This window comes from Mesoplodon mirus (genome assembly GCF_964341445.2).
Source record: "Mesoplodon mirus genome assembly, chromosome: 18".
Taxonomy (NCBI): Eukaryota; Metazoa; Chordata; class Mammalia; order Artiodactyla; family Ziphiidae; genus Mesoplodon; species Mesoplodon mirus.
The window spans coordinates 61935183-61948329 of NC_138994.1; the positions used below are offsets into that span (position 1 = coordinate 61935183).

General features: G+C 39.5%; 1 protein-coding gene across 10 annotated transcripts in view; it reads right to left on the bottom strand.

The window, feature by feature from the left end:
- Window positions 1-13147, bottom strand: part of VMP1 (vacuole membrane protein 1) — a 129289-nt gene that overhangs the window by 1402 nt on the left and 114740 nt on the right. For 5 of the 10 annotated variants that reach the window (XM_082603217.1, XM_082603220.1, XM_082603216.1 and 2 more), the window contains one exon: window positions 196-298. In XM_082603217.1, coding sequence (XP_082459343.1) covers window positions 196-298 — 103 coding nt within the window. Of the gene's footprint in view, window positions 1-165; window positions 1886-13147 lie in introns of those variants that run through there. The other 5 variants (XR_014291860.1, XR_014291861.1, XR_014291858.1 and 2 more) reach the window with 5 other exon arrangements.

The window sequence follows — 13147 nt, forward strand, 5'->3', positions numbered from 1 at the left end:
AGAAGTTATCAATACATTTTCTGATCTAGACAAAGGCACATTTGCCAGTAGAGAGTAAACCGAGCCTCAAACTTCTGCTAAGACTGACAAACCTCACTCTATTTGCCTAAAAATGCCAGTGAGTGCTGTGAATGTAACTTCGCCCTGAAACTGTGGGGGGTGGGGAGAAGAGAAGAAGATAGAGGAAAGTCTCACCTGTGGTGTGCCCATTTCGCTTTTGTGGTGAAGCTTCTGACGCTGGGCCTCCAGGTATTCCTGGAATGGCTTCTGCAGAGATGGACCTATGCCAGGGACAGCACTGGAAGCAGGGTACAATAACCCAAGGAAAAAGATACATTTGGGAAGAAAGGCAGGAAAAATGTTAAAGAAAAATCCACTTACCGCCTCAACTCAAAAAGCAGGGATTAGATAGGAGGAAAAAAACCAACAACAAGCAGCAGAGCTGGCGAAATCCTGTGAACTCTTTTCAATGGATCAGAATTCATCCTTTCACAGCCCCATAAAGGAGAAAAAGCTCTCCCTCCAAATGTTTAAGAAGAAAATAGGAGCTGAGAGTCCCTTCTAGTAGAAGAGTTAGTTCTCAGAGTGAGGCCAGCTCTCAGCTGATGCTGCACACTGGTGTGGTACAAAGAATAAAATGAATGACTTCTGAGAAGTCTCACATTTATCACCACCAGTTCCTGTAAGAACTGGTTTGAACCGATTAATAAGGAAATGACTTATGCTTGTGTCATCCCTAGTTGAAAAAGAAACTGCCCGCCCTCTCTCTGACTTGTCCCATCTTCTCAGAGGGGGCGGTCCTTTCTCAATCCAAGTCCTTATTAGGACAATCTGTGCGTCATCCTTATCCAAAAAGAATGCATTAGCAAATTTGGGAGGCACCTCCCACTAGTCAGAAGTCAGTGATTAACAAAGGAACAAAGAAGGGACTGCGAACCTTGAATCACTTCGTGGCTTATGGTAGATGGTTTGCACAGAAACTACACTACATTTTACTAAACAACTTGTTCTGAGATGACTGGGACAGTGATCTCTGATAAGTCTATGTACTCGGAGCTCCCTCTCACCTAGAATATGTGGAGATAGTGCTGTTAAACCGGTTTGGCAACTGTAGGTACCAGGCTCCCGTTTTAGAAATGCTTGCAGGCATTTTTAAAAAATGGTAACTTGGGGCAACTTAGAAAACCAAACATCTCTATTTTCTATACCCTTTATTTTCTCATCTGATAATAATAGGGCTAAAAGCTAAGTGAGCCCAATCTTTTTCCTGGGGCCAGCAAAAGGTATTTTATGTATTTGCAACAGTGCCTTATGTTCTCTTTTTTAAAGTAAGTATTAAATGAACTTCACTGCCCTTTTTCTAGAACAGTTCAGTTGCTGCTTTCTGTAACAAAAAGCAGGAGTAGAGGAAGAGACATTTCTTGCTCCTGTGTTTACAAGAGGTGAACAAATACATAACTCCTGGCTGATACTTTTCTTTGATCCTTTTAATTATCAACCACCACACCCTTAATGGAGTCCTTATTTTATATCCAACACTGTAATTGGTACTATGGGGAAAGAAAAAAACTGCAAGAAATAGTCTATGTCCAAGAACTTAAAATCATTACAGGGATTCAAAACACACACACACACACACACACACACACACACACACACACACACACGACCTGATTTACAAACAAAAGAATTTATAAGTCAATAATAAATTTCTCAACTTTTTGGTACAGAAGATATATTCCAAAGAAATTGAAGGGAAAAAAGAGAGATCAGTGTGGGGTGAAGTTGTTTAAAAAGTCCTTTAATGAATACTGAAGGATATGTAAAAAGGCCTGGATAGACATATGTAGTAGAGGCAATGAGTGCATTGATGATTCTAGAAGACCTGTATGACAGACATCAAAGATGGAGAAGTGGGACTTCCCCCGTGGTCCAGTGATTAATACTCTGCACTCCCAATTCAGGGGGCCTGGGTTCGATACCTGGTCGGGGAACTATATCCCACATGCCGCAACTAAAAAATGGTCCTGCGTGCCGCAACTAAAGATCCCACATAAATAAGTAAATATTAAAAAAAAAAAAAAAAGGCGGAGAAGGGAGGGAGACTGTGGGTTAAGTAAGTCCTCTCATAGACTTTTACGTGGTCTTACATTAGTACGATAAACCAGAAGAGCTGTCTCTGAGCTCTGTTGCTGTTTATTAGTAATGATTCTTCTACAAAGGAGCAACAATGGTACAAACTTTCTCTTTAAAACAGATTTCCCTTGGGTAGTTCTTTATATAATGCATAAAGGAATGCAAATAGCTCATCCACTTACACTTCAAATAAACCACATGAATATAAAAAAAAATCCAGTAAAATAAATGCACAAAAAGATTGGCTTTGAAGATTACAGATTTATAAGAACTTTCCTTCAGAAATTCTTTTGCCTGCAGGCACAGCTTGCAGGATCTTAGTTCCCCGACTAGGGATTGAACCCAGGTCCATGGCAGTGAAAGTGGGGACTGCCAGGGAATTCCCAGAAATTGATTCTTTCACCCTTAATAACAATAACTTATGTCATTGTTTTAAACTCCCAAGGATGGCTATAGTCAAGCCATTTCTTTTGAAAGTTAAAAAAAACATTTAGAGAGGCTGAAATGATTGTATGCTTATTTGAACAGCTAGGTTGTACAAGAAATGACTTGAAAATTCCCTTTTTGATGTCCTCCGAGAGTTGGGTTCCATTATGTGTCTTGTTCTTTCTTCAGACTTCTAACTTCAGACTGATGTTAAGCAAAAATATGGCTTACAGTTTTCCTCAAATCATTCTTGGGCTCCAGGGTCAAGCCATTATTTAAGGAGAAAATTAAGAACCAAGACCCAATGGTAGAAAGGTTCTACTTTGCTGTTGTTGTTGAGGGGAATGAGGAAGGGACTGGCAACAATCATTCTAGATTCCCTTCAAAATAACTGGAAACCATAAATGATTTGCCATTGTAAGTCCATTAAGACCTACTTTTTTAGCTGATAGAGAATATATGTCATTACACATTTACATGATGTGTAACTTTCAAAGAATTATCTTGGGCTAATGCAGAGATTAATTTTTCAAGGGGCTATGGTGTTTGTTAAATGCTTTAGAGAGTTTCTGGTGGTGGGATGGGAGATTCAGTTTTTCATAAGAGACTAGGAACAGGTGAAAATAGAGAAGTTAAAAGTTTTAACAGCAATATATTAACCAAAGCTATTATGAACAAATGCCACATGATCTGAAAAAATCTAAAAAGTTAACATATTTGAAAACTAGGTATTAAGTGTTACATAATGAATTATTTGTCAGGTCCTCTTAATTTTTTAAATATATTCATCAAAATTTTAGTTTTATTTTCATTTCTCTATGACTACAAACAATGACTTAAGGCCACACATGCCTCAGCTTATACAAAGCACTCTTATACTAAAGTTTTCTTAATTAACACAAAAGTTCTTTAAGTTCTTTAGATAAAAATTGAAATTACAGCTTTCACTCTTAACATACATTTAAGAGAAACAATAACACCATCTCACGACTTCATCCCTCAAGTTATTTTCAAGCAGCAGACAGAGGTAAGAGTCCATTCTGACATTTAGGATTAATTTAAGGTACACACATGAGGAAGGAATAACTTGCATCACAGTTCAGTGTCTTTTTATAGTTGGCTCAGGAAATAACTGAAATGCCACTTTCTGAAAGCCATTAAATTCAGAGTACCTTGTGCACCTGGCTAAGGACCCTCATCTCAACCCATGGTAGGTGGGTGAAGTTCTCCATCTGCCATTAGGTGCTGATTAAGTTCAAAGTATTAGAGTTACTATTTTCCAGTCAGTGGTTGGATTTAAATATACTTAAATTAGCCATAAACAGCCATTTTCTCTAGGTGAGAAAGCCTTAAAGAAGAAAGGAAAAAACAAAGGAAAACAAAAGCAAGAACAAAATTGATCTCATCTACTTTTCCTTGCTGTAGACCTTCAGCATAGTGGGTAAAAAAATTTTTGTGGATAGTAATATCTTGATATTTATTTTCTTGGCACACACATTTTTCAGATAATATAACTCATGAAGAAACAAATTTCCAACAAGTTATTCTAATGGCAATTTTTGAACTTTTGTTACTGATTTTAATAAAGAAACAAACAAACAGAACACCTCAGAAAATGCAAACAAAAGAGGGGAAAAAAAGTAAAGAAAAAATTCCACATAAGTCTAATAAACCCACTCAGAGCTCAAAAGTGGTTTCATGGGAACAATATTTTGCCATGCTTATATACCTAAGTATGTGTTAAAACAAAAACAAGACAAACTTCTTTGCAAAATTCTGTCAAGGGCCCTGACCATTATGCAAACAAAATCTATTATTTTTCTATGTTTTTTAATGCATCTGTGACTCTGTTTGTGGAAATCACTTATCTGATAAGAAATCTGTATTTTAAACTCTCCCCATATTGACTCATTATAAATAAAGGTCTGCATTGTGTTCCCACAAAAAGCCAGAAAATCTACCAGAGGAAGCATCACAATTGGCAGAGGTTGCATAGAGTGGGTGATGTGAGTACTCCAGTTTTTCACAATGCTTACATTTTCATTTTATGAGCATACACCCATTCCAAAAAATTCATCGGTCATTGTTATTCTGTTTTCAAGGGACTCCTTTCAAATTTTGTAACTCTCAAACAAATTGGTTCACCAGATATAAAAAACACACCATTTGATTTACTTTGAATCTCTTCTCCATCACGGACATAGTCATCAATCTAGGACTTGCTATTAAAAGACCTGAAATTTTCCTGTTCATGATTCTGTTTGGATTTTTCCACCCAGATGAGTATTTTTTATTATTATGTGCCATCATAAAACTGGGGCACAGTGCTTAGTAACACAGAAGTAACATAAACTTTTAAAAAATTGATTTGTCTTGTTTAGCCCTATTTACACAGGGCATATATAAAGGTTAAGCAGTGGAAATGCCTATGGGAATTAAACAGGTATTAATAAAGTAAAGTTTTAACACAGGTTCTGCTTTCTTAGCCATTTTTTTTGAAGATCTTAGCATTAATGTGATTGTGTAAGTCATATCATTGGCGTTCCAGAAAACATACTGTCTGACATGGATTCCTAGTAAGGCTATAGGGCAGTAAGCCTTTATCTTTCTTGGAAAAAAAAAGTATGGGCAAAAAAATTTTTTTAACCTTCGTTTCACTATTTGTGCAGTACTTTGAGGCTGATTTATTTAACATTCCTCTAATGATTAATCAGAACATGGAAATAACACTCTCAGGGTGTGGTTAGTTAAACCACAGAGAGCTTATGAATGTGAGAAAATGTTTTTAGAAGAAGATTCAGGTCAGGGGTAGTATTAAAAGAAAGGGAAAGGAAAGGGTTAATCAAGTCTACTGCTGCTATAATTCAGAAAGCATAATAGACATCTTTTGAAGTAGACTACTGTTTGATAGCAGCAAAAGCAGCCTTTAAGGGCAGAGGAGCCTAGACCAATGGTCTGCGAACAGTTCTGACAGATGTAGAATACTTACGCAAATAGTAAAACGTACAAATACAAATTAAAATGGATAAAATATGGATGAAATCTTAAAATTTTTAAAATTGTTACTAAATGTCTTACTAATTATGACAGCTTTCATGCTATCATTAGCAAATACTTCTGATTAATGGGACATAGAAAAAACAATAAATTGCAGCATGCCCACTGTAAGCCCCTTTTGTACCATGGAACTCTTACTCTAACCCTAGCTTATTTTTGTAATCCATGATTTGTGATCTTCTGATATGTGGACTGAGGGAGTGCCAATCAGACTGATGGTAAGCTATATCCTCCATGTATGTACAGCCACATAAATTATATGTACATATACTACCATAATAATGTTATGTACATTACAAAAATACACAAAAAAGAAAATAACAAAGATGAAAATAAATATAAATAGAAGTTCTATTTTAGTCCCACTCCAATGGTGGAGACCGCTTGTTTAGACCAGGAAACTAAACTGCAAGGGGTACAGATACTATACCTTGTTCCCAAAAGGTCAAAAATATCTTAAGGCTTAGTTAGCAGACCAACTCAAGGCAAAACTGTTAGGTAACATATTAGAGAAAGGAAAGCTATTTCTACAAAGATCCAGATTAAGTGTCTCTCTTTTGCTCATCCTTCCATCCTTTATAGTGGCTCCTATAGGCCACTATAAAGAGGGCCTTTAAGAACCTGAATAGCCAAATCTCAAGAGACTGAAATCCTGTGCCCACAGTTAAACTTATATTTATGTTTAAAATGAATATCAGGGTCTTTAGAATTTTCTTTATTGGGTGAGGATCATTGTATGTAAATGTAAATCAATAAGTCAAATTTGACTCCAGAGAATTCTATCAATTGAGATTGAGATTTGTCCTGGGAGCTGAGAAGTAAGTAGAGCCGTAAACAGACTCTTCTAGACTGAAGCTACAGGCTCTTCTGCTAAAGAGATTAAATTTTACAATTAAGGTACTGGTAGGATATATTTTCAGGGATGAAATAAAAGCCCCTCCCTATCCCACCTCCATTACATGCTGATCTGTCTTCTGAACAAAAGAGGCAATGACAGTACGGTAGGTAGAAGTTCAGTGACAAGATGGCCTAGCAAGTCCCTTTCTTGATAACAGTCTTATAAATAATTCTTTGTTTTCAGAAACGTGCACATGTTGGTCAAACACCGTAGAGTTAAACACCACACCGCCATAACCAACCCCACCCCCGGCCCTGCCCCCACTGGGCACGGAGGCCAGGATCTAAACAAGCTTAACGGTTAGTACTTTAATGAGTTGTCATTTCCTGTCTGATAAAGATTCTCACAGTATTTAACCACCAGTTTCCCTGGGGCCCCAACCAATACTAGAACTCTATTCATAGTGACTCAGAATGGATCTCAGACTCCTGGCCTGATTCAACAATGATAGATTTCCCTGCGAATGAAAAAAAAAAAAAAGTCTTTCCTCCTTAGGTAGACTGCTCAGGAGAAGAGGCAGGCAAGGCAGAGGGGAGGTAGTTTATCAAACAATCTTTCTGAAGAAGCCAAAGGCCATCATGCTAACATCCATTAATATTTAGAGCTTTTCAGTCCTCAGAGATTAGAGAAAGAAAAAAGAAAAAAAGATACAAATTGATCCCTAATTAATCCATTAACCCAGGAATATGACAAGTAAATGAACTGGTGTTGGCTGCAAATAAACATATTTAACCCAGTAAAAATGGGATCCAGTAATCCCATGTGACTGAAATGAGTTAAAATCTAGGGCTTTCTCATATATGTAAGTTTGAATTGATAGTCTCTGGCACCATCTAACATTCGTTGTGATTCAACCTCAGGATTTGGGATTAAAACATCTTGAATTCCATTCACAGCTGTGCCCCTTTCAAATTCTTAACACCTCTTTGGTACTCAAGTTAGTCCATTGTGCGCCGAGTAGAATTATAAACCCATGACACCATCAGTTTCCTGGCGGCTGTGTAGAAGGAAGACCACTGCTTTAGCCAGAAACATCAGGTGCACTGTGTCTACCGCCTCACAGCATATTTCCATCATAGGCATCTTTCAGAAAAAGTAACCCTCAATTGTACTTGCTGTTCTTTTTTAAAAAAAATTATTTATTTGTTTATTATTGGCTGCATTGGGTCTTCGTTGCTGTGCGCAGGCTCTCTCTAGTTGCAGTGAGCTGGGGCTACTCTTCTTTGCAGTGCGCGGGCTTCTCATTGCAGTGGCTTCTCTTGTTGCGGACCATGGGCTCTAGGCGCACGGGCTTCAGTAGTTGTGGCACGCGGGCTCAGTAGTTGTGGCACGTGGGCTCAGTAGTTGTGGCGCACGGGCTTAGTTGCTCCGCGGCATGTGGGATCTTCCCAGACCAGGGCTCAAATCACGTCCCCTGCATTGGCAGGTGGATTCTTAACCACTGTGCCACCAGGGAAGCCCTGCACTTGCTTATGAACATTTGGAATTGTTTTCTGTAAGAATCAGGATGAAGGTAAGACCTCCTTACAATGAGCACATACTCTTTGAAATACGCTATCATTAAAGGGAAGCTTTTGAAAACAAAACCTCATCTCAGGATTCTGAGTTGAGCAATAGAAGCCCAACAGGCATTTATGTTAACAAATGAGGGCCGAGCTAAAGAAGTGGGTCTACAAGAACCAAGTAAAAGTGATTGGCTGCTAAAACAAAACCCTGTTAAAAACCAACGGATTTCAGTTACAGAAAATGACACACGGATGGCAGCTTTATAGGGTGACAAATCCATCTGCGGCTGGTTGGATGACCCCCCGAGTTCTAAGAAAGAAAGAAATCAGCAACAGGGACCCGCAGACCCAAAGGTCAAGAATAAAGAATAGTTTGCGGAATTTCAAATTTAAGGTGAAATAGCATGGACGCTCACTGGCCTTTATATCATTCAAAGTGGCTTGAGTGTGAGTGAAAAAAGTGACAGTACTGGGCTTCCCTGGTGGTGCAATGGATGAGAGTCCACCTGCCGATGCAGGGGACACGGGTTCGTGCCCCGGTCGGGGAGGATCCCACATGCCACGGAGGGGCTGGGCCCGTGAGCCATGGCCGCTGGGCCTGCGCGTCCGGAGCCTGTGCTCCGCAACGGGAGAGGCCACAACAGTGAGAGGCCCGCAAAAAAAAAAAAAAAAAAAAAAAAAGTGACAGTACTAAAAAGGAATTTAAACTCATCAAGAAAAATCTAGTTACTCCAACCATTAGGCAGAAACTCGCTAAATGCAGTAGATAACCTTAAAAACAAAAGCCAGGATCTCTGCTCTCAATGAACTTAATCTAGAAGGGTGATGAGAGGGAGAGGAAAAAAAAAATGCATTTAAACCTACAGTACAAAACCCAGTAGGTTTCTCAAAGTAACACCGGTAGTAACTAGTTTCAGCTGTGCCAGGTCACTACAAGTGTGAACAAGGAGAGTAGACAGAAAGAACTCATGCTGACTCCCTATCACATTCACGAGGCAGCCATTTGAAACTAGCACTCCCGTCCAAATCTCCCAACTTCAAGATTACCTCACTGACTTCTACAGCACTCTCTCAATGTCCGTCTTTTCCACCTCAAAAGATCTTGAAATCTTCATTCCAGTTATTTTTTTAATTAATTAATTAACTAATTAATTAATTTTGGCTGCGTTGGGTCTTCGTTGCTGCACGCGGGCTTTCTCTAGTTGCAGTGAGCAGGGGTTACTCTTTGTTGCAGTGCACGGGCTTCTAATTGCAGTGGCTTCTCTTGTACAGGGTCTAGGCGCACGGGCTTCAGTAGCTGTGGCTCGCGGGCTCTAGAGCGCAGGCTCAGTAGTTGTGGGCATGGCGTTAGTTGCTCCGCGGCATGTGGGATCTTCCCAGACCAGGGCTCGAATCATGTCCCCTGCATTGGCAGGCGGATTCTTAACCACTGCGCCACCAGGGAAGTCCCTTCATTCCAGTTTTGAAGGAAGAAGTGGTTAAGGAGAATAAATCAAACCACTCAGGCTTTTGATCCTATCTCCTTACAGCTCTTACCATTTACATGAATTTAAATATGTTTCAGTTTCCCCATGAAGACAGTGATAGTAAGTACCTTATAGGTTTTATTATGCATATCCATAAAAACAAATGTAAAGCATCTGGCACACTGAGTGCTTACTAAATGTTATATCCAACCCACGTCCTTCCTTTTCTTCATTTGTATTTTCCGTCTCTAGCTTTTAACCAGAGTATTTCCCTCAGCCTAAAATGCACAGAGGTCTCTCCTAATAACGAATAAATGAATTCAATTAGTCAACAAATATTTATAGAACAGTTAAAATGTGTCAGGTATGACCTTAGCCTGACTTTTTCTTTACCCACTATGTAGGTTAATATAATTGGGTTTTAGTTTTCATCATTCTACAGAAATGCTCTAATTATGATTAAGAGTAACTTCCTAATACAATGTCCATTTCTCACCTTACAGTCTAACTCCAGAGTTCTTGCTTTAACCTTTAACTATCTGCCTCCCAATATCTATAAGAAAAATACAAAGGAGTTAAGAGTCAAAAGAGAAGATAAACTACAGGAAGAGGACATGAAAAAGAAGGAGTTTTCTACCTGAAGTACAGAAGATTATATTAAAATCAGCATGTACAACTGATTCTCAGCAGCTGGGGTCTTAAAACCTCTGTATCCTCCTCCGATTAATACAGTTATTTGTGTTCCACACTTCCATAACTTTTTCTGATTATTTCACAATGATCAAAAAAAGTCAAAGAGAATCAAATACATAAAGCAGGTTTGTGTATTTTAAAATGAAAGGGTAGGGACTTGCCTGGTGGTGCAGTGGTTAATAATCCACCTGCCAATGCAGGGGACACAGGTTCAAGCCCTGGTCTGGGAAGATCCCACATGCTGCGGAGAAACTGAGCCCACGCACCACAACTACTGAGCCTGCGCTCTGGACCCCGTGAGCCACAACTACAGAGACCACGTGCCACAACCACCGAAGGCCACGCGCCTAAAGCCTGTGCTCTGCAACAAGAGAAGCCACTGCAATTAGAAGCCTGCGCACTGCAACAAAGAGTAGCCCCCTCTCGCCGCAACTTAGAGAAAGCCTGCGTGCAGCAATGAAGACCGAACACAGCCAAAAAAAAAAAAAAATAATAATAATAATAAAATAAAATGAAAGGATAGATTTTCTTTCTGTAGAAGAAAAAGTCCAGACCAATGTAGCTCATTCTGACCACTTACAGAGTGAGGAACAAGAAACAACACTAAGATTCAAGCACTTAATTACTCACTGGTTGAAATGATCTCTCTTGCCACAGGCAAGTCCGACTCTTGAGGTCAAATGTCAAGTTAACTTAGAAATAGGAGACAGCAAAGAGGAGCACGGAACATTCTGTATCTGGTAAAAAGTCCCTGCCTGCTCCAGCTAACCCCATCCCCCGAGTTCAATGACTGAGTTATGGAAATTTTCTTGTGTGGTAAAACTGGGGACTTTGTCTTCCAATAAGACTTTGGCAACCTGACAACGAGCCAATGTTCTGCATATGGTTTGTTACGAGTCATACGCTTAATGTTATTTTCTGGGAATTCTCATCCTCTATTTGGTGAGAATATCAGAACATGTCATTTTAATCATGATGTTCAAGTTAGACTTGGTCATGCTCTTTAAGAAATATGTCCAGGTCTCTCTCATTGGAGAAAATCTAAAATTAAATAAAAATAAGTTTAAAATCTTAAGAAAAAAGAAAGAGAGCAAGAACGAAAGACTGCAAAAAACGTAATGCCTTTGAAGCTCTAAAGTCCCCTGGTTCTTTGGTTCTGTCCTCTGACTTACTTCAGCTTAGGATATCAGAGAGTGAAAAACCCCATTACATGCCTAATCTTTTTTCAGAACCTTTTCTCTGTCCTCTTGCCAAACATACCATAAACCAAAAGGCTTCTTCAAGGCTATTATCTGTTCTAACCTTTCAGAATATGTAACTGATTCGTTACATCTATTCAGATTTTCATATATAACTAGACAAACCCTTTGATTTAGGAATAGGTAATAGGGATACCTTTCCCTAAACCCAGTGATACTAATGATTACTTTCCAGAACTGTCCGAGAAATAAATCTACAAATAATTATTTCTGGTCAAGGGAGGGGAATTATTTACTCTTAAAATGACAATAAATTTTGGAGGTAGGGCTTATATTCTCTCTGGGACCTTAGGACTGTCATACCATGATATACTATACTAAAAATACCACAGTCCAAAGGCACACTTATGCAGCTGGGCCATTCCACAGTTACACTGAGACTAGAAGCCGTTTGGGGAAAGGGGTATTTCTTTCAGTCATCAGTATAGCATTCAAACCTGTATAAAACTGATCCTAAACCTCACCACCAGAGATGTAATGGTCAACACTAAATAATTCTTTCCCTGACACCTGGGGAGGTGAGTAGCCTGACATGGCGGGCCACAGGCACACCTGCCTAGACAAAATTTGACCCTAGACAAAAAACTAAGTTAACTTATCACAATGAAGGTTATCTTACTTATGTCCAGTCTCTCTTTTATTCACCTTTTCCCTCTTTTATGTTGTCCCTTTTATCATATTCTAGGTTCCACTATGTGCTCATCTATCTTGCACTAAGAAATGCTCACAGAAGCACTGTTCAAAACTGCAAAAAAAGGACTTCCCTGGTGGCACAGTGGTTAAGAATCCGCCTGCTAATGCAGGGGACATGGGTTCGAGCCCTGGTCCAGGAAGATCCCACATGCCGCGAAGCAACTAAGCCCGTGCGCCACAACTACTGAGCCTGCACTCTAGAGCCCGTGCTCTGTAACAAGAGAAGCCACCGCAATGAGAAGCCCGTGCACCACAACGAAGACCCAATGCAGCCAAAAAAAAAAAAAAAGAAGTAGATAGTAATAACAATTGTATATAAAGTGCTCACTATGTTTAATAAATAGTACCCTCAAGAATTATTTGTATAATCTTTGATGAAAAACTTTGTCCTGATAAAAGGTGTTTTACTGATCAGAGAGTAAAGAAATGGGTACTTCCTTTAAGGAGAAGTAGGCCTTCCCTCAGTCTTCTCTGAGAGCATACAAAGTAGTCACCTAGCAGGCTATCTTTCCATTCACAGTCGGTAGAAACTTTGAAAAATGAGGTGAGAACACAGGCAACATAAAAATTGAGAGGGGGCTTCCCTGGTGGCACAGTGGTTGAGTGTCCGCCTGCTGATGCAGGGGACACGGGTTCGTGCCCCGGTCTGGGAAGATCCCACATGCCGCGGAGCGGCTGGGCCCGTGAGCCATGGCCGCTGGGCTTGGGCGTCCAGAGCCTGTGCTCGCAACGGGAAAAGCCACAACAGTGAGAGGCCCGCATACCGCAAAAAAAAAAAAAATTGAGAGGAAAGGCATTTAAAAAATCCACATGCCTTAGAATTTTAAATCACTTGATATGAGTACATTTCAACTAAACTGTAAGATATTTTGAGACAGGACATTTTACATTTTGACTGGAAGTTGGAAAGATTACCAGTGGCCTCCTGAACTGGGGAAGAAATGCTACTCAAAGAAAATATATTATTTGAGAGGACAGCAGCTAAAAGTGGATGCAGAGAGGAAATAAATAACT